At 39.6% G+C, this 21,595-nt stretch overlaps 1 protein-coding gene across 1 annotated transcript in view; it reads right to left on the bottom strand.

Moving 5' to 3' along the window:
• The window catches only part of Tmtc2 (transmembrane O-mannosyltransferase targeting cadherins 2), a 380,346-nt gene that overhangs the window by 141,670 nt on the left and 217,081 nt on the right, over positions 1-21,595 (bottom strand). Inside the window, exons 5-6 of the mRNA XM_057758114.1 lie at positions 1,403-1,488; positions 765-949 (exon numbers count right to left, since the gene is read on the bottom strand). Coding sequence (XP_057614097.1) covers positions 765-949; positions 1,403-1,488 — 271 coding nt within the window. The remainder of the gene's footprint in view (positions 1-764; positions 950-1,402; positions 1,489-21,595) is intronic.

Consider the following 21,595-nt stretch of genomic DNA (forward strand, 5'->3'; position numbering starts at 1 on the left):
GTAAAGCGCCAGCAAGCAAAGAGATCTCCCTCCTGACAAGATTCACTGACACTGGTAAATGAAACTGTTCTTCCTCATACTGCAATAGGAGGAGGTCTTTTTTTTTTTCCTGGTTCTCTGAGACAGGGATTTCTTTTTAGTTTTGTTTTTTGTACAAAGCTCTGGAGTTCTCTTTGTAGACCAACCTGGCCTCAAACTCAGAGTCAACCTGGCTCTGTTTCTCCAGTGCTGGGTTTACACCACCACTGCCCAGCTCATAGCGCAGTCTTTAGATCTATAAAAGTATGTCAGTGGGATGTGGGCGTGTCATGAGAGAAGACAGTTTAAGGGAGAAGGGTGTCATACAGACATGGTTTCTGTGAGTAAAGAGGGTAAAGGGGGGGTCATCAAGTTTACTAAGTAGCAGCTTGCTTAATGACTTCCTCCACCATCAAAACCACATTATTTTTTTTCGACTGGTTTTAAAAGAATTAAGAAAATTAGGTAGCCTTGAGATCAAGTTACATTCTTAATATTCAGAGTACAAACAATATCCTTTCATAAAAATATTAATCACGGAGCAAAATAGTGAGGACTCTAGAAACCACACTTTAGATCCAAATTGTGGACTATGTGTGTGCTAACAGTCACTACATCCTCCAACATACACTGGACTATGAATAGATTAGCTTTTCAAAAGACTGTCGTGGCCCCAGGAAGAAGGTAGAAGATGAGACAATGCCGAGGCTATCTCAGAGCAGGAGGGCAAGGAGGGGTGGACAGACCTCATAGTGTCCTTGCTCATGATAAAGTTTCCCCAGGTTGTACAGACAGCTGGTCACAGAGCTCTTGTGTGCATGAGGGTCCTTCAGGTTTTCATCTGGAATCTCGGAACACTTCAGGAATGTTCGCCGGGCTTCTTCTGTCTTCCCTTGGTTCATGAGAATAATGCCCGTGTTTAAATACGCAGCTGTGAGGAGGAACAAGAAACACAAAGTTGAGGTGCTAGGCACTGTGGATAAAAGGTGTATTGGCTTCATCTCTGTTCCAAGGGATATTTCTTATTTATAGAAAAATAAAAATTATTAAATGTGTGCAGAACAAGCACAGGATCAATAATGGTAGTAATAACCCTAAAGTATTTCTAAAAACACAATTATTTTTTCATTCAGCTGAATATCACAGAGTTTTGAGCTCAAAATCTAGTTAAATAGAAGACTGAACTATCAAAGTACTAAGGAAAAACTGGAAATGGCATTGAAGAATGAAATTCAGAGAGAGAGAATTGCTAATATTAACGAATATTTAGAAATATGAATGCCACACCTAGCTGCTTTCTTATGAAAGGCTTCAACAATACAGAGGTAATTATTACCAATGAAAGGCAATACTTGAAAGACTCCAAAGTTGTAGAACTACTTACAAGCCAGGGTCGGCCTGCTCCCGACGGCCAGTTTGTAATAATGCAACGCTTCTGTCAACCTGCTGTTTTCCTGGAGCAGCAGCCCTCTGCATGGGGAGAAGAGAGACACTGAGAGGGGCAGAATCACGAAACAGAAATCCACACATTCTCATTCTATATTCCAAAGGTAAAAATGGTCAACAGGCCCAATAAAAATGCTGACCTGGTACCATAAAACTAAATTCTAATGGAAGGAAATGATCTCTCAGGAGGAAAAATCCTACACAGGTATCGATGGACCCTGGCTCCATGAGAAAAGTATTAAGAAGGATTTTTTAAACGGACTTCTGTAAGCAATAAATGTTCCCCTTGCCAGACTTCTTCCCCAATTGCCAGCCACCTGGATTTCTGTTGGGAACACACACACGTCTTCCTCATTTTACCAGGGAAACCTGAGGAAGGCAGGGATAAATATATAGAAACATGAGATGCCTCCCTCGCCAGTTGTTGCTTGGGTGATATTTGTTCACAACACTCCCAAAGGCAAAAAGGCTAAAAGCAGTCTGTCTCAAAGGAAAAGGCAGATCCAGATGGAGCAAAGAAACAAAGGGAAGAAGTAAAGGCCGTATATTTCTATGCTGCTTGGCTTTGGTCAATAAACTTGCATTTTAGAATACTCTGCAAATTTCAGTCTACCAGGCAGAACACATCTCCCTCTCCAGACCCTCAGACTTTAGGGACCTCTCTATGAGGCTCCTTAAATAGTACCCACATGGATTAACCAAGCCATGCCAATCCCCGCCCTTATGACATCAATGAAAATCAAGTATTACCATTTCTATGAAAATAAGATGTCAGGAAACTGAACTAATTAGAAGGTGTCCCGAAGGACCTTGCTCTGGGCCTATTCTCTTGTAAACAGTATCTTACAGACATAAGATACATCTAGTGGGCCAAGGGAGGCTGTGACGATGCCAATTGCAGACTCAACTTGGCAGCTTCCTTGGCTATTGAAAGAGGAATAAAATGGAGCCCTGAGAAAAGAAAAAGCTATTGTCAAAACATGCGTTTGTTGAGTACTGCTAGGGTTCGGAATGGCTGAGTGTCTGCCAAACGCTCGTGTTTAGGAATCGGGGACTCTCAAGGGAGCACCACTGGCGGGAGATGAGACCTTTAAGGAAGGGGCCCGGTGGGAGGCCTTCCACTGCCTAACAAGTTGCTAATGCAGATCTCCTAGATTATGTTCTGAAGAGATTAGTTATTTATAAATCAAATAAATGAACAAATACAAGGCTGTCCTCTCAATGCTATGTTGTGTATGCTATGCTAAGTTATGGTTCCATGTTTCACCACGTGGAGTGTCTACGTAGGTAAATTGCTCACTCAACTATCGCTATTAAATTGCTGACTTTATCTTCCTTCCTCCATTCCATCTTCCCTTAGATTTGGTATCATGTTTAGCCTTCTTCCATCCGTGAGACCATCCTGTACAGAATGAAAACCCTGGCTACTTCTTCACTCGCACACTGCCTTATGGGAAGGTGGTGTTCCACGGTTGTTTCTGCCTCCACTCTTCATACGTGGTCTGCACATCACCATGTGACCCTGTGTCTTGCATGGAGGCACACTGCCTTCACCACTAAAATCAGGCAGGATTATTCTCCTGACTGCAGATGTGTCTATCGGATGACTGAGCTATCTGAGACCTAACTGGAATTTCCAAAGTCATCTGAAAAGGAAAAGGAGTAGTAGCGCCTGCGCAAAATTAAACCTGAAGTCAGATAAATGAAAAAAAAAAAAAAAAAAAAAAACACCTCTGCTTAGATTGATGGCATCAGAATCAGCTGCTGAAACCAGAAAGCTGATTGTTATGCCTGAACCCTTATGCTTTTCATAGTGATAGTTACATCCTCTGTGCACTCTCCAGAGCCACTGACTCTTATATGCTATGGTTCTTCGCTTGTCCCTGAAGGCGCATCTTTATAGCTCTGTCAGAACCCTCTTTATCTTCTCTAGCCTGCAAGTAACTGAAAGAGCCCACTAATTAGTCTCTGCATAATTACATTTCTACAGGGCAAATATGCTATTAGGATAGATGGGAGTGAACGGGTTGGGGATGTGCATGGATCTGACTGGGACCTAAAGCTGACATGTCTGGAGACTGATGTCCTTGGCCTCTTGGGATCAGCTATGCTGACACATTATACATTATATTCTGTCACTTTCCTATTCATAAAATACACACAGAGCAGAGAAGAGCACACAGTGTGATAATAAAACCTTCAGGATCCTGCCCTGTGTCGTAAAGGTACTAATGAGTGAGTTCAAGTCAGAAAGCCTTGACTGATGTGCAAGGGATAAGGATCTCCCAGATCACTTTACCTTGCTGTGTATGCTACTGAAAGGAAGCAAGATTCAGATGCACACAGTGTTCCACAGTAACAAGAAGGAAAACAAATGGCGAAAAATATGACATTTGAGGGAATCTAATAATATGTCCTAATCCAAGAGTGGGCAAAAAGCAGGCACATATGCAAGTGACATTGTTAAACACTAGTGTGCACACATGCACACAAACATAGTAAGAATATTGTCATCAGCCTGATGTTACGTAGGAAGAAATAAGAGTCTAAGAATTAACAAACTAACTGGGGTTTTTAGTTAAAAACGAGTAAAGGCAGGATTGAATACTGTTTCTCTGATAATGAATTCCATGCTCAAAGATGCAGAGAGTGGTACACACATTTAATCCTGATAGTGTAGGAGGTCCTTCTGTATTTGTATTGCTTTCATTGGTTAAATTAAATTAAATTAAATTGGTTGCCTTGGCCTTTTGATAGGACAGAAACTTAGGTAGCGGGAAAGACAGAACTGAATGCTGGGAAGGAGAGCACTTATATCTAGGGAATTACCAAAAGTCATTTAATTAACCTTAAAGCCTCCTTAATAGGAAGGAATTCAAGTCTACTATATAAAACAAGGCCATTTCTTTTGGGTGGTGAGACTGTGGAACCTAAAGAAGACCCGACACTGTCATAGTCCTTAACAAATAAAATCCCAATTGTATTCCAAATATTTATTCTTATACCTGCACACAAGTGTATCTCTCACCCTTGTCAAAGAAGTTTCCTTTTTGTAGCAGTGAGAGACCATTACATAAATTAAAAATTGGTCACAGTGAAGGGGACAACTGAGTGTGTATGTGTGTGTGTGTGGGGGGGGGTTCCCAAGCCCAACTGAAACATGTATAATTCATGGAGGAATATGGAGGAAGAAAGAGTGGAAAGACAGCAAGAGATGGGGAGGGTACCTTCTACAAGACAGTGTTTTCTAGCTATGACAAGCAAGCTGCACCCATGAAATCTCAACAGGACTAGACCCTAAATAAGTCTAGCACAATGTCAGAATCAATTCACATTCCAGCGTGGATCGGGGAAATCGCACAAGAACCCATGCCTCGACAAACAACTATAGACAGCTGCTGCTAAGAGGGAAATTCAGTCTTCTCCATCACCCCCAAGGGGACATTCTTAAGCACATATACAATGTAGCAACACCAATGGACTCGGTAGGTTATATTACATAAAAGTATGCTTCTACATGTGCCAATAATAATTAAAGAGGTCATGAGTTTCAGAGGGAGTGTTCTTGATAAAGATAAAAAAGATATTCAGTTCTAGATACACGTAGACTACCTATTGCTTTGTTCTAAACCTCAAAGTTTGTGTAACTCTAGCTTGTCTTAAAACAATGAAAAGGAATGTCTCGTCTTGGAACTCTATACTGATTCTAATTCCATCCTAAAACACGGTTAATACCAAGCCACATTTACAAAACCTACAGTTGACTTTTCTAAAAACATAGTGGAGAGACAGAAATCTCTTATGGTGCATTAGTTACAATGATAAGAGTAGCTGCACTCACTCAGCATTTACAGCATGCCAAGCAGCTTACATATTAGTACATACATGTTAAGTAATATTACATGTTAAGTAATCTGTCTGCTTGCCTGCCTATCTATCTATCTATCTATCTATCTATCTATCTATCTATCTATCTATCTATCTATCTATCTATTTGTCTACCTATCTCTATCAATCATATACTACCAACTATATCTATATAATTATCTTTCTATCTATCTGAGACAGAGTCTTACCATGCATCTCTGACTGCCTTGGAGCTCACTATGTAGACCAGATTGGCCTTGAACTCTCAGAGATCTTCCTGCCTCTGCTTTCTGAGAGCACAACCACACCCAGCAACACAAGAAGACATTTATAAAGTAGCACACAGAGGACTGACCATATAGAGACAAGTATATCAAAAATGCAAGCCTAATAGTCAGAAAATAATTTAAGACTTGAATAATACTTAATTATTCACACCAAAGGCTTTTCCATGACTGTTCAAACTGGTGACATGACATTTTTACATACTGACCATGACAATAAACTCTTCTAGCTTCTAAATATATTAAAAAGAAGAACACATTTTAATATGCCACCATGCAAGTATATAGTCAGAAAGTTTTATAAAATAAGTGCAAAGCTGTCGTGAGCTCAAGCGAATGGACATTCTATATGTAATAACACAAAATTAAAATACTATATGAGTGCAGACTGAAAAGAATTTATAAAATTATATTTTTGAAATGGCAGAAAGAAAGGTCGTTTTTATATATTTATGGGTGGACTGTGAAGTACGGCACATATAAGGAATATTTTACTTCTTTCATGTCTCACATTCTTCCATGCTCTTAGGACAGTCACTCAAACTTAAGGCCAGCAATGAATTATCCAGCCTGGGGAAGGAAAAAGAACAACTCTCTGTTCCAGTCAAAGAAAACACACACGAACATTTGAGCTACTAGTGGTAACACATAAATTCTAGAAAATTACTTCACATACAGTCATGTAGAGAGATGCACAGACACAGGTATGTACACACACACACACACACCAGCAGCAGAAGGAACAACAGTAACAGAATGTGCTCTTAAGACACATCAGCTTTTGTTGGGTGGTTACTGATAAGTCTAAGAATTACCAATATATGTGCATAATTTCTTCCAGAAGAAAGTTTGATCCATCTTTTCCTCTAATGTTCTCTCACAGCCTTTCTTCTAAAGTAGCACTTAAGAAATGATCACAGTAGTATCGCAACTTGATTAATGAAAACCAGTCAGTCATAAGAATAACTACAGCGGGTTGGGCAGAATTAAATGCGCAATTAAATATAAGCGGCACACAAATCCCAAGTTGGCCCTAAACACTGACAGAGACAGAAGGAAACATTTACTTAGCTCAGTGGTTTAAACCAAAGGTGACTTTGCCACCCCAGGGAGTCTTTGGCACTGTCTAGAGACTAAAATTCATGGTTGTCATAACAGAGGTGCTGGCCACTGGCATAGACTGGGTATTGGACAGAGAAGCTTGTTGCTGGCATCATTAGGATACAGGTGGGGATGCTGTCCACTGGTTTAAACAGAATAGTGGGCAGGAATGCTGAGCACTGGCATCAGCTGGTATCAGACAGGGATGTTGGTCATTGGCATCAAATAGGTAGGGGGTATAAATACTGACCACTGGCATCAACTAGGTATCAAGTGGGGATGCTGGCCACTGATATCAACTAAATAGCAGGTAGGGGTGTTGACCGCTGGCACTGACTGGGTAGAAGGCAGAGGTGCTGGCCATTGGCGCTAACTGAGCAGTGGGCAGGGATGCTGGCCACCAGCATTAACTGGATAGAGATCAGGGGTGCTGATCACTGGCATGAACTGGATTAAGGGCAAAGGTGCTGGCCATTGGCATTAACTAGGCAGTGGGTAAGAACACTGGCCACTGGCATCTATCAGACATAGGACAGAAGTGCTGGACTCTGGCATTAACTGGGTAGAGGGCAAGGGTGCTGGTCACTGGCAACAACTGGGAAGAAGATATGAATGCAGGTATATATCTTAACATGAAAAGGCAAGACCGCCTCTGCAGCATAGAAACTGAAAAACACAATTAGTTTCTCAGGGTAAGTGACTGTAACACATTTCTTTGTTAGAAAAGTTTCTTCACATACCTGTCCTCTCTACACACCGTTATGAAGAAAACATAAAATACCGGAAGGAAACTAAAAGGGTGTTTTCAATAAAAATACAACCTATCATTGTTCTTGGTGTTTTTATGAAGAAGAGAAAAATTATTTTAAAAAATTGAAAAAAAAAAAGGCATGTCCTTCCTGCCTCTGACAGTACATCTGAGCAAACTGTCAGGGTCTGTCTGTAACAAGGCTGAATTCCAGACACACATGCCAGATTACCCACAATGCTTTCGTGTATCATCACATCACGCTGCCATCCATAAATGCATGCAGCCGAGTTATCCTTGGGTGTCGGTGCAGGATTAGTTCAGGATTCCTCGTGGATACCTAAAGCTGCAGAAGCCCAAGACCTTTACACACGGTGATGAAATATTTGCTTTTAAGTTCTCCAATTTGTATATAGTGTTTGTAATGCCTGACTTGATGTAATGTAAGGAGCTGCTGTGCTGAATTTCCTAGGAATACCAAGAAAATGTCTTTTCAGAGCCAGGAATGGTGGCAAATGCTTTTCATCTCAATACTCAAGAGGCAGAGAAGGAAGATGAGGATTTGAGGGCTATACTCACCTACAGAAAGAGTCAAGGCTGCCCTGATCTATATGAAAGCTGTGTAAAGTACTGGAGTGCAGTTGAGTTATGACTTTTTCTGAATGACTTCATCTAGTGGCTTCATCTATAGAAGGAGTGCTCAGAAATGCTCATTGCTGATTATGTTATTTTTCTGCTATAAACTGAACTTTAAAATTTTTTAAGATACCATTGTTTGAAACCACAGTAGTCTAGAAACTTGATTAAGTAAAGTCAATCAAAGTTGTGATAACCATCCTAAAATAAAACCAACAAACAAAAAATACTACATCACAGTGTAGAGAGATGGATCCGTGAGGAAAGACACTTAGAGAAAGTTGAAGGACTTGGTTTTATTTCCGGGACTCACATGGTTGAAGAGGAGAACTGACTTCCACAAGTTTTTCAGACCCGTGCTATGCCCTCCCCAAATAAATTATAAAATAAACGTGTAAAAGAATTTAAATCTCCAATTGTGACCACTTGCCTTGAATTCTAAAAAGGGTCTTTGGAAACACTTGAAAAAAGATATTTCCCAAAGTTGGAGTAAATGAAGTATATGAGCAGCCAAAAAGTCAAGTATCCAATAATACGGAGCCCAGCATCTGGGCTGATATCTACATAAAAGTCAAGGGAACATGGACACTGCTAACAGAAAGTATTGAATTCTCATTGAAGAAATAGTATGGACAACTAATTAACTGCCTTTTCATTTTTTAAAATTATGGCAAAGTCCATAGCATTCCTACACTATGTTAATATATTAGATAGTGCCAGTCAACCTAGTATCAAACAATGAATAGATAATTATTGAATTAATTGTTTGTTATGAAAACAGATATGTCAATGATGACAACAGTATGCAAATTGGGCCATGAGAAAGTATAGCATCTTTGGAACCCACAAAATGAACAGGTCGGGTGAAGTTCCTCGAAAAGAAATAGAGGCCAAAGCCAAGAATGCTGAGAACAACATTCCAGTCAGAACAGTCATGGCAATGAAAAGCCAGAGTCACAAAGGGTGGCATTTTTTAAACCTAACAATAGCAATAATAACAGGCTTTGTGAAAATTAAATGACATAATCTATGTAGGAGGAAGCATTTGGGAACATGAAAGGCCAAGACAACTGACAATTAAAACTGTACAGCTGAGAATAGGGTGCAGTTGTGACAGTTTTCCACCACCCCTGCCATCAGTCAGAGGAGAGTGTTTACTCACAATGGCTCCCCAAGTGTTTTAGCAACACTAAGCTCAGTTGTGAGGAAAAAAAATGTATATCCATCTGCATACGAAATATTCTTCTGAGACTTATCTCTTGTGATCCTCCTTTAACACATAGAGGAACTTTAAAAATTAATGGTTTACCCCCCTCCGAGATATAAAATAAATTCTGGAGCTTTGGTTTATTTTTCCCAGAAGCAATTTACACGTGTGAAATTTCTTAACAGTAATTAATTAATAAGTCAGAGTCATGTTTGAACTTTGTATTAACTCATACTTCTTAATCAAATTCGCTAATTCAGCTGCCTGTAATAGTGAGATTTTATATCATTTCAGTATGTCATGAAGCTAAAGATGAATTTACTCTTTTTCCCCCAAAACTTACGCTCACTTGTAGGCAATGAGTATAACATGTCACTTAAAAATGAATCCTTAATCTTCTATTATTAAATGAAGTGATAATTAACTGCATGGCATATAGTCATAAAACATAAATGCTTGCATATTCTCCTGGATACACTAGAAAGCAGGCAAAATTATCAGATACCTACATGGCTATAAATGGAATTAAAATTCAAGTCCTTCTAAGTACAGATTGTAATAAAGATACTCAAGCCTTTAAATTACCTATTTCCTAAATTTCTAGGCCATAAGAACTGAGGCATGCACCTTCCATGCCTTAACCATTGTTCTAGACACTGAGTAAGCGAAAAGAAGCAGGATCGAATCAATGTACAGCAAGGTTTTGTTATTATTCGTGCTACAACGTCCTATACTGAGGATGGTGGGGGATATAATAAAGAGGCCCAAGACCCTGAGCCACAGCTATACTAGCCAGCTGCAACTGTCCTTCCCTGGACTTCCGGTTATATGACAGAGAAAATTATTGCCAATTCCAGTTTCTAATCACTCACTAATCAACTTCTTACCAAGTCATGAGATGCTATACACATTAGTCTTTAAATTTTTAAAAATTATATGAAGCCATACATAATAACACATATGGTATTATAGGGAATTAAAAAAATCTTCACTATACTTAAATGCATACAAAGTATGAATTGTTGAGTTTTGAGTAATAACCAGATTAGGGAACAACCAAATATATGAAATCAAACCAAATAGTTCGATAAAATTATATGATCTGAGTAAAATAGATGCATGAAATTGAAACACTTAAATTATGTTTTTAGACATAAGCATGGTCAGAATTACTAATCTGTGCCCAAAGAAATAATTACATTAGTAATATTTTTAATTTTAATTAATACTCCCAAATTCTAGTAAACAGAAAACTCTTGGGAGCTATCAGATGGAAAAGAAACAATCTGAGTTTTCTATATGGAAAAAAGATTCAGTGAGCTTCAGATGGAAAATTCTGAGGTGAGGGACCACTACAGACACACCCGTGCTTTCTGCACAACGGCATCCTGTGGTCACCAAATCACCTTTAGATAACAGACACTGTATCTGATGTCTAAACACAAGGATTCTCCTGACTCAAACATGTCTAGAAATCAAATGTTCCATTTTATCCCCTTTCTTTAATTAACTGAGTGTGAAGACTGCGGGGTCCAGGGATTAACATTTTAACAAAGACTTCTTGGTGTAGAAAGTACTAGAAGAGGAAATATATGCTAAAGAATTTTGCACAAAATATGTACCTTTTACTTATTAGAAAATATTTCCTATGGTTTCTGACAAACGTTATTGGATATTAAGCTATCGTTACTGCACTTGGTTACTGTACGGCATATGAACTTTGGGCAAAACTAAAAGATGAGGTACAGTTTTCCTCGTATGGATAAGGGGTCAATTGTTCTTCTATTCTACTCTCACTGCCTGGCAAAGAATGCAAAAGAGACATGAAAGAAAAAACAATCAAGTGTCACAGAATGAACAGTCAAGGGCATAGGATTCTATTCCATGGTTCTCCAGAGTTGGAACTCTCGTCAAAGTGTGTTGTCTCTAAAGTGTCATATAACTGCCAAGTAGGTTCCAGAAAAAACAGCTTAGCTTCCTCTTTGCTCTTTTTCTTTTGACACAGACCTCTCTCTTTATTCTAAACTGAATTTCATTTAGACATTGACAGCTCGGTAAAGTACAACTAGGACTTCTATTTCATGAGAAAGATGTTTTCTTATAACCTGTCAAATGCGACACAGGAGACGCCTAATCAAAAGCAATTGTTTAGGCATAACATGCAAAGCCTTTATCAATTTATATTAGAGGAGAAAAGAAAAAAAGCTTGAAAATATTCTCACTGTTGTCTTTGCCTTCAAAGTAAAAATCTGGGCAGTGTCAAACAGAGCATTTTTTTTTTTTACAAAGGTGTTTCTGGGGTTGACTTTGAATGATGAATCTAAACACCTTTATACTCTACCATAGTAGATTCTACTTGGTAGGTTTGACAGAAGATGCTACATAGTTACTATTTTAATTTATTATTACAGGAGACACATGAAAGGGGCATACTTTGCTTCGGAAGAGGGGAGCAAGGATTAGAGTGTCTCGGGGACTTTAACTCATACAGCTGTGATTACTGTTGGATCCCTAATTCACAGACATGCACTATCTGCTGACATTAGCAGAATATTCTCCACACCTGTTTTCTGAATGACCTGAGGCTGCATTTTCCTCTATATGTCAAAAATAACAGCAGGTATGAATAGAATGGATATATCCATGTGGTTAAAGTGATAAGATAACAGTACCTAATAGAAACTTAGAGAGAGAACCGATACTGGGTATATGGTGGGAAGTTTTCATTTTACTTCTTTCCATCCGTGTAATTAGGAGCAGAAGAGTCTTATAACGTTTTAGCTGAAATCTCTATAGGAAAGAAAATAATCTGTGCTTTCTACCTCGGCTGAAAAGACTCTAAATAGACTCTATTTCATTTTATTTTCTTTCTTCTTCCTTTTTACCCTCCCTCCTGCTCTTTCATTTGTCCTTTCTCTTTCTTTCTTCCTTTCTTTTGTTCTTTCTTTCTCTTTTTCTTTCTTTCTCTTTCTTTCTTTCCCTCCTTCCTTTTTCTTTCTTCCTTCCTTTCTTCCTTTCTTTCTTTCTTTCTTTCTTTCTTTCTTTCTTTCTTTCTTTCTTTCTTTCTCTTCCCTCCCTCCCTCCCTCCCTCCCTCCCTCCCTCCCTCTCTCCTTCCCTCCCTCCCTCCCTCCCTCTCTTAAGTTCCCTCTCCCCTTGCTTCCTTCCGACATGATTCTTAATACAGGAACATGTGTGAGTTGCTTCCTATGCAGGTAAACTGCATCCTCCGATGACAAACTTTACTTGGTTTAAAATTAAATCCAAACCAATACACCCAGAAAGGGATTTTGGGGGATGTCAGGGGAGTCATCCTTGACCACTAGATCAATTTCTTTCTATAGAAAAACTTGCCTGTGAATGGTGCCATCGCTTCACAAAGAAACAGCCAGGAAGTAATTGGAAACAGCATAAAATTAACATGCAACAAACTTTTCAACTTCTATTACTGTAGGGTTGTATCAAGTTTCTAAGCATATTTTATTTAATCCTTCCAAAATAACACTAATATAATCCAATTTTACAGATGAAGAGGATAGATTAAGCAATTTTCCCACAGCCGATCATGGGAACCATCCGTGGAAGATCTGAACCTAAGTCTCTATAATGCCCAGTTCACCATCTGAGCCACTTCACTAAGCTGCCCTCAAGGCATAGGGGGTGACAGAGGTTTCAACTTTTATGAAAGGAAACTTTTCTTGTTCTTTTTTCCCTTTTCCCATGAAAACAAGCGCTATTCTTGTAAGCCTATATATAGTCAAGACTCCTACAAATATTTTTCCTACCCTTTAAGCTCGTTTTGGAATTTAAAGTAAAACTGAGAACTCAGAAGCATCTCACACAATTTAAAGGCACTATGCACCAATGATTAAATTTAAGTCTACACAGAGATTTGCTTGTAATTCTTTGCTGTTTATGGAGGCTACCCGGTAGTTTTGGCAATTGCTGGGATCCCACTGCCACGTAGGAATCCAAGAGGCACAGGAATGTTTCCTCAGTAACTCTCAGTTTAAGCCTGTTTTCTCATCTCACTGAATCATCATTTGTTGCTTCATTGTTTTAGTTTTATTTCTATGTTTAGGAAAAAGGCATTCACTAAAATTCATGGCAATCCTCCTAGCTCAGGTTCTGGGATTACAGGTGCACACACCACTGTGCCCAGCTCCATTGATAATTTTTATAAGAACTGCACTATCTGAGTTTTAAGCCACAGCTTCCATCCTAGGCTGGTACCCACCACTAAAACTGATCTTTAAAGATTCAGGGATTCTTCCAAAGGATATTACTTCAAAGGACAAGTAAGCAAGAAACACACAGAGACTATGAAGGGGAAATCATAAAAGCTGCCAAATATCTATAAGGTCCAGTGTCCTTTCAGACTGCTACACGGTTGCATCAGTCCCTTAACCAAGCCTTTGCACTAAGAAATTGCCTGACTGCCACACCATGAATTTATAACAACAAGACTAGACTTGTGTCTCCTCCAGATGGTGTGGGCATTTCCTTATATAATTCTCCTTACGACAGGACAGAGATGGGATCACTTTCATCCAATCTCTATGGCTTGTCATCCCAGCTTAAAGGACCATAGGGGCAAAGTGGAACATGGAGAGTCATGATTCAAGGAGATGTAGGTGTGAAGTCAAAAGGGCATCATTGAGTAATTGCTGCTATTCTTTTAGGGTCAGGGAAAAAAGAAGGAGGATACAGACAGTCTATGGCATATCTTTTACACTTGAATATTTGAGGAGAATAAATGTACTTAAAGGAATATACACACACACACACACACACACACATACATACACACACACCTCTAGGAAAAATTACAAAGCGCTCACAGTGTGCTAAGCACTGCTTTAGAAAGTTTGCAAATATATAAAAATGATGCCATCTGGAGTTCACATTTTCATAGTTAGGGGTTCTGTATATGTGTCTGGGTGTGTGCCTATGTGCACGTGTGTGGTACGTGATATGCTGGAGATGTAACCTAGGATCTTTCACATGTTAAGCATATATTGTACTATTAGAATGCACGCCAAGCACATTCTTTAGCACTCTAGAAAATTAACTAGGAATTTGTACTCCTTTTAAATACACACATTTATAGTTACATCGTGGAGCTTGTATATTTCATAGCAATAAGTGCAATGCACAAAAAGAATTTTTAAAAAAGGAAATGAGTGGAAGAATTGGTACAAGGAGTTACTTTTGCTGTAGAGTCAGCCTCAGCCAGGAAGCTTTATTTCAGTAAGGGTAATCTAGAAGCAAGTAATTGAAAGAAGCGATAGGAATATAATTCAGCCTTGGAAAATAATGTTCTATTTTACATAAATAAAATACATAAGAAGTAAGTAGCAGATGACACAACATTAGTTTTAAATTCATTATCATCTACATATCCAGATGCCCTCAAACTTCAATTATACTTTAAGCAACTTTACTATCACGTAAGCCAAACCTTATATAACAGAGAGAATAAATTAAGCGTCAGACAATATTACCATAATTCCTGGTGGGTCTAGAAAATAATTCTTAAGCCTCAGTAATTGAAACTCTGCAGCCGACTGATTGGGACTACACAAATAACCAATTTACATCTGTTCGTTTTTCTTCAAGAGCAGAGACTGCAAGGCACTTTCTTCTCACTAGGCAAAAACCTCCTTAGGAGAAAACTGAAATGCATTTCCTTAAAACTCTGTCGCGCATCATCTGCACCCTCCGCGTGAACACAATTTTAGGAAGAACAAGAGGAAGGCTTTTGCCCCTGTAGGCAGCGTCCAGTGCATTTTAAAGATATTAGAGTACTACTCAGCGGTAAAAAACAATGACTTCTCGAATTTTGCATGCAAATGGATGGAAATAGAAAACACTATCCTGAGTGAGGTATCCCAGACCCAAAAAGAGGAACATGGGATGTACTCACTCATAATCGGTTTCTAGCCATAAATAAAGGACATTGAGCTTATAATTTGTGATCCTAGAGAAGCTAAATAAGACAGTGAACCCAAAGAAAATCATAGTCATCCGCCTGGAGAGGGGAAGTAGACAAGATTGCAGGGCAATAACTGGGAACTTGCGGGTGAGGTGGCAAGGGGCAAAGGGGAAATGGGATGAGAAACATGAGAAGTGGAGGATGGGAGGAGCTCGGGGGATTGGGATGGTTGGGATATAGGAAGGGAGGATACGGGAGCAGCGAAGTATATATCCTAACTAAGGGACCCATCTTAGGGTTGGAAAGAAACTTGACTCTAGAGGGGTTCGCAGGTGTCCAGGGAGATGTCCCCAGCTGGTACCTTGGGCAACTGAGGAGAGGGAACCTGAAATGACCCTATCCTATACTGATAAATATCTTACATATCACCTTAGAACCTTCATCTGGCGATGGATCGAGGTAGAGACAGAGACTCAATTTGGAGCAACGGTCTGAGCTCTTAAGGTCCAAATGAGGAGCAGAAGGAGGGAGAACATGAGCAAGGAAATCAGGACCACGAGGGATGCACCCACCCACTGTGACAGTGGAACTGATTTATTGTGAGCCCACCAAGCCCAGCTGGTCTGGGACTGAATAAGCATGGGTTGATTCCGGACTCTCTGAGCATGGCGGACAATGAAGGCTGATGACAAGCCAATGAAAATGGCATTAGGTTTCGATCCTAATACATGAACTGGCTTTGTGGGTGCTTAGCCTGTTTAGATGCTCACCTTCCTGGACATAGATAGAAGACCTTCGTCTTCCCGCAGGGCAGAGAATTTGGACTGCTCTCCAGTATCGAGAGGGAGGGGGAATGGTGTGGGGGGAGGAGAAGAGGAGTGGGGATAGGGGGAGGGGTGGGGGGGGAGGGGGCAATATTTGGGAGGAGGGGAGGGAAATGGGAAACGGGGAGCAGGTGGAAATTTTAATTAAAAAAGAATAAAAAAAAATAAAGTGAACAAGACTCAGTACTTCAGCATGTCACTGTAAACTGTTGTACGAACTCTGATACACTTCTAATACACCTCCTTGGTTTCACCTCCACAGCTGTGGAGGGAAATGACTTCAAAATTAAAGATCTCTCAACGATGTTTCAGGAAAAAAAAAATGCCTCCATTCAATTTGCTTCACGGTGGGATCTAGGTTTTTGTCTTTTTTCTACAGAGTGAATCTGAATGAGACTGTTTCTCGACAGGATAGCCAAGCCCACGTGGTGCTATTTTGCAATAGCTGCATCTGAAATAGGATCCACATAACACGGATAGGCATGGGCAGGACCTAGCCTCTGTCTTTCTCTTTCCAGACTCACAGTTATTAAAAGACTCCAGTTTCGATGCGTGCTGGAGAAGGCAAGGCTGACAGGCTGACACTGAAACTATCATGTGCACTTGTCATAGATGTAAAACAAATGAGTGGTATGTTGTGTGATGCAGCTCTGTTTAAAAGTTTATGTGGAGCGCCAAAGAAGTGTCAAAGACTTTACTAACAATTAAAATATAAATAATTTACATCTCCAACTGCCACGGAGGTTTTAGTGTGCATCTAAGTTCTTTGGTCATTGTGCCCATATATAGCTCAGAGGATTAAATCATTCTCGGAGACGCCTTGTGGCTTTCTTGGTGCAAAATGGTCTTCTTTGAACACTTCATGTAGAAGAATCAAGACACAGGTATTGGCATTTCACATTGTGGGTATTTTCTTCTTCTTTTAATTCTGAAACATAGAGTTATATAACTTGTACCGAGATGCTGAAATATTGGTTTTATCTATGGTTCCATTAATGCCGGAGACAGCAAAGCAGAGCCCCCTCCACGTGCGTGCGGTTCCTGAGATGCAGGAAGCAATTCCCTCCAGACAACCCAGTGATGGCTAAATGAGCATGCTACTTGAGGACCAAGGAGAAAACACCTATGTGCCCCGAGGACTGCTTCCATGGCGTCTGCGTACGCATTTGGCAATGTTACAGATGATTCTGATTGAGCAATTCTACCAGTGCACTTGTTCTTCATGTTCTTTTTCTCTTTCCACACCAGTGGCTTCTGAAAATATAGATGTGCTGTATGATAATATGAGTCCTCCTGATCTGATAAAGTGTGCAGGCATTGAAGCTGTAAAGCGGGGTGTGGGGGAAAGAACCTGACTGATGAAAGAATTGGGAAAATTTGGGGAAAATGCAGTAATTGCTTTTTTTCCTGATGATAAAACTTGACAAAAGAATTACACTGAAACATAAAAGAACTTGGTTATGATGAATAAAGTTTCTGAGGAACCTAGGACTTTTAGGGTTGACTACCTATGACCTTATAAATCAAAATTGCAATTGTGAGGAGCAACAATGGGAAAGATACGACAATGGAGTAAAAAACACTAAACTATGCTTATGTGCACTGCAAATAGTTAGCCTCTGGGGCGAAAGTCTCAGAAGTTGTCTTATGATTAACTCAGCTAAGAATTAAGTATATAGTGGCTGGCATGGGGCTTGGAAACTGGGCAAATGTCATAATGAATGGTGATGTTCTGATTTCAAAGAATCTTTATACTTCTTGGGAACTTCTTTGCCCAGGTAAGAATAACCTGTGGCAAGAAAAAATAATCATTTTCCTTGTGTAAAATTTACAATAAAAGACTGAGGATTGAAGCTCAGGGCAGCAGAAGAAAGAAGAACAAGTGGGAGAAGAAAAAGAATAAGGAGGAGGAGGAAGAAGGGGAGGAGGAGGAGGAGGAGGAAGAAGGGGAGGAGAAGGAGGAGGAAGAAGGGGAGGAGGAGGAGGAGGAGGAAGAAGGGGAGGAGGAGGAAGAAGGGGAGGAGGAGGAGGAAGAAGGGGAGGAGGAGGAGGAGGAAGGGGAGGAGGAGGAGGAAGAAGGGGAGGAGGAGGAGGAGGAAGAAGGGGAGGAGGAGGAGGAGGGAAAAATGAATTCGAAATGCTTACAAGAAAGAAGGAGGAGGAGGAAGGAGAAGGAGGAGGAGAAGGAGGAGGAGAAGGAGGAGGAGGAGGAGGAGGAGGAGGAGGAGGAGAAGAAGAAGAAGAAGAAGAAGAAGAAGAAGAAGAAGAAGAAGAAGAAGAAGAAGAAGAAGAAGAAGAAGAAGAAGAAGAAGAAGAAGAAGAACTTGCCCTGCAGCTGATAGCCTGTCAGTTTGCATCAGAATCCTGGGTTGCTGAATTCATTTCGCCTTCCAGACATCCCAGATTCGAGACCCACTTCTCTGCTAAGGTTGGTATCCAGTGCATTACCAGTCCTTGTATTTAGCCTTTTGTATATTATACAAATATATTTTACTGAAAGTCAGTTTTCATTCACACGCGTATATAATTATGACACAAAAATCTATATAATCTAGCTCCAAATGTCCTTATAAAAGATGTAAAAATGAATTTGGAATGCTTACAAGACAGCAAGAAAACACCTAAAATTACTCAATCAAAACTCATTTTTCCCTTCTAGTACTGTTTCCCTTGTCTTTCTACCATGATTCACATCTTCATTCCTTTTTTTTTCCAGGCTAAATAAAGACATTGTCTGCCTTGTTACAACAACACATGGGGCTATTTGAAATAAAAATGACTTTTTGCCAGGCATAATTGGTGCATTTTTGGAATCCCAGCACTCAGGTGGTGGCAGAGAGGATCAGGAGTTCAAAGCCAACATGCATATGCTACCATTCCCAGCTTAGAATTTTATATATAGCTTCCGTGTGTGTGTGTGTGTGTGTGTGTGTGTGTGTATGAATGTTCTCCTCTGCATGGGTCCATGCACCTATCTATGCATGGAGGTTGATGTCAGAAATCATCTTCAGTTGCTCTCCCACCTTTTCTGTAAGGTGGGGTTTCTGTCAATCAAGAATTCACCAATATAGCAAGTTCCCCTTGCTTAATTGCTTCGGGGACCCTACACCTCAGCCTTCCATGATCAGAATCATCAAAGAGTTGTCACATCCACCCTGCATCTCCGAGGGTTCTTTGAACTGAACTCTGATCGACATAATTATTTGGCAAGGGAACCATCTCCCTAGCACCAACATATAATTTTAAATCCAGACTTCAAGCTACTTTAAGACAGAAAATATACTTTGCTTGTGAGCTAATTCTTACTTCCTAACCCAATGGCTGTTATTCTGCAAACTAAACACTTGGTATTTGCTGGGTGGGTCTGCAGATAGGATCATACCAATGAGTAAAAGGCAGAACTTCACAGTCAGCCTTTCTTTCTCAAAACCGTGTGAAAACCACTGATGTTTGTAATAGGTGTTACAAGAATTGGGAGTTTTAAGTATTAGGAAAAGAGCTCTCACTTTGACAGATAAACCATAAAATCCACCCAGGATAAAACCCAGGACAGATGTGCAACGAACTGCAGAAAAAGATGGCTCTGAAATGCACAGGCGTGAGCTGCAACTCAGCTGACTACTGTAAAGGCCAAACAGAGTGGAAGTGCTAACGTGTACATGGGAGAGAAGATAGAATATAACAGTAGATTTATGGGCGAAAATAACCAAAATGTTACCACGGTTCTTCCTGGAAAGAGTTTTACAGGGCCGGGCCGTCTGAAGCTAAGACTTTATCATCCAGGACTCCTCAGATTGATGATACCATAACTTAAGTTAAACTTTAGTTTTTGGCATGCTTATGTAATAGATACATTATCAAAATAAATTAATAATTCCTATGCAAATTGCTTACTTGTTGATCCTCACCACTGCCTGTGACTACACAAGGAGGAAAAGTCCATGAAAACACAGGTACACATGGACTTGCTTTAGCTATAATTTATTTAATTTTTTATATATTTATTTATTGTTTGTACATAAGTCTATTGGGTCGAGACTGATGCTTAAGGCAGCATCATATCAAACACCTAGACACAGCCATGTTTCTCCCTCAGACCCCCAGAAACTACCAGAATACCTCTGAACTCTCCAAAGCAAGCGTCCATGTTATACACAATTTATGATTTCAACCCATGATCATCTGATGTATAAAGTCATGAAAACTAAAACAGAAAAGTTTTCATAATTCATTTTTTAATTGACCTGAATGCTTTTTAGGGCCGTCTTTTCCACTTAATCAACTCTGACTTGTCACTGGACAAACATCTGGGTCATTATGTATTAATTCTCTTGTCTGAATCTATAGCTGTCATTTTGACAAGATAGATTTACTTAAATATTTGAATACTGTACATCTTAACCGAAACTCAATAATGGATGACTGAGTGGTAAAATGAACTTGAGAGCACTTTTGGGTGATGCAATCATTAGGCATGGTCAGCCTGCCCTACTTTCAAAAGTCACTTATTTAAATGTCTAAAATATGCCAAATCAATGCAAGAAATAGGTTTTTATTAGATCTATTTTCTATGAGGACAGATAGAATTACAATAACTGTACAAATTAGAACAGAAAATGTCTAAGGGATAAAACTACGCAATATATCTAACTACATGCATATATGCTTACTGAAACGTTAGGTCTACACCAGAGGAAGAGAAAAAGATACAATACTAGGTTCTTTGCTGTGTTACTGAATAGGGTCTATGACTATTTCCATGATTTTACAAGACTACATGTGTGTGTTAACTGTGTGAGGAGATTATCAAGTAAAACAAAATGGAAGATCTATGTTGGAGCTAGGGAAAAGCAAGTCTTCGTAATCGCCATCTTATTCTGGGGAAATAGCAAGGGCCAGCTGAGTTGCTCATCCACAGCCTTTGCTAATTGCATCACAGTGAGTTAACAAGGGAATCCCGCTCCCACTCCCTTGATGTAAACAGACAAAGCAACTCTGGGAATCCCTGTGAGTAATCAGGAATTCTCTACCATTGGATGCCAGTCTCTGCTCAGGCACTCGCTGGCCATCTCCCTCCATTACTGTGCGCTCCTTCTCCAGTGACACTTGGCAGGAATTGACAGGCATGCTTGATTTTATGTTACAGTATTAATCTGTTCTTAATTTATTTAGAAGCCTTACTTTCTGAGGTAGCTGCTGATCAAATGCTCTTTTTACATATCAAGAGATCACATTTTTTTCTGCTGAGTTTTTAAATTAAGACTGTAGTAATTGAATTGCAATATTAAACATCTTGCCATTAATCCCAGATTAAGTCCTACCTGCCTGTAGTGTTTTAATCTTTAATATGCTGCTATATCCACTATATTAATTCCAAGACATGCATATATTTGTATTCATAAGTATGACTTGTCTATAGTGGTTTCTAATTTATTCTTTCTTGTTTGGGGCTTATTGTGATTTCAGGAAGGAGCTGGCACATAGTCCTTTCATATGTGTGTATTTAATTTTGCCAAGTTTTGCTTTTAGTA

The sequence above is a fragment of the Chionomys nivalis genome, chromosome 25 (assembly GCF_950005125.1).
Source record: "Chionomys nivalis chromosome 25, mChiNiv1.1, whole genome shotgun sequence".
NCBI lineage: Eukaryota > Metazoa > Chordata > Mammalia > Rodentia > Cricetidae > Chionomys > Chionomys nivalis.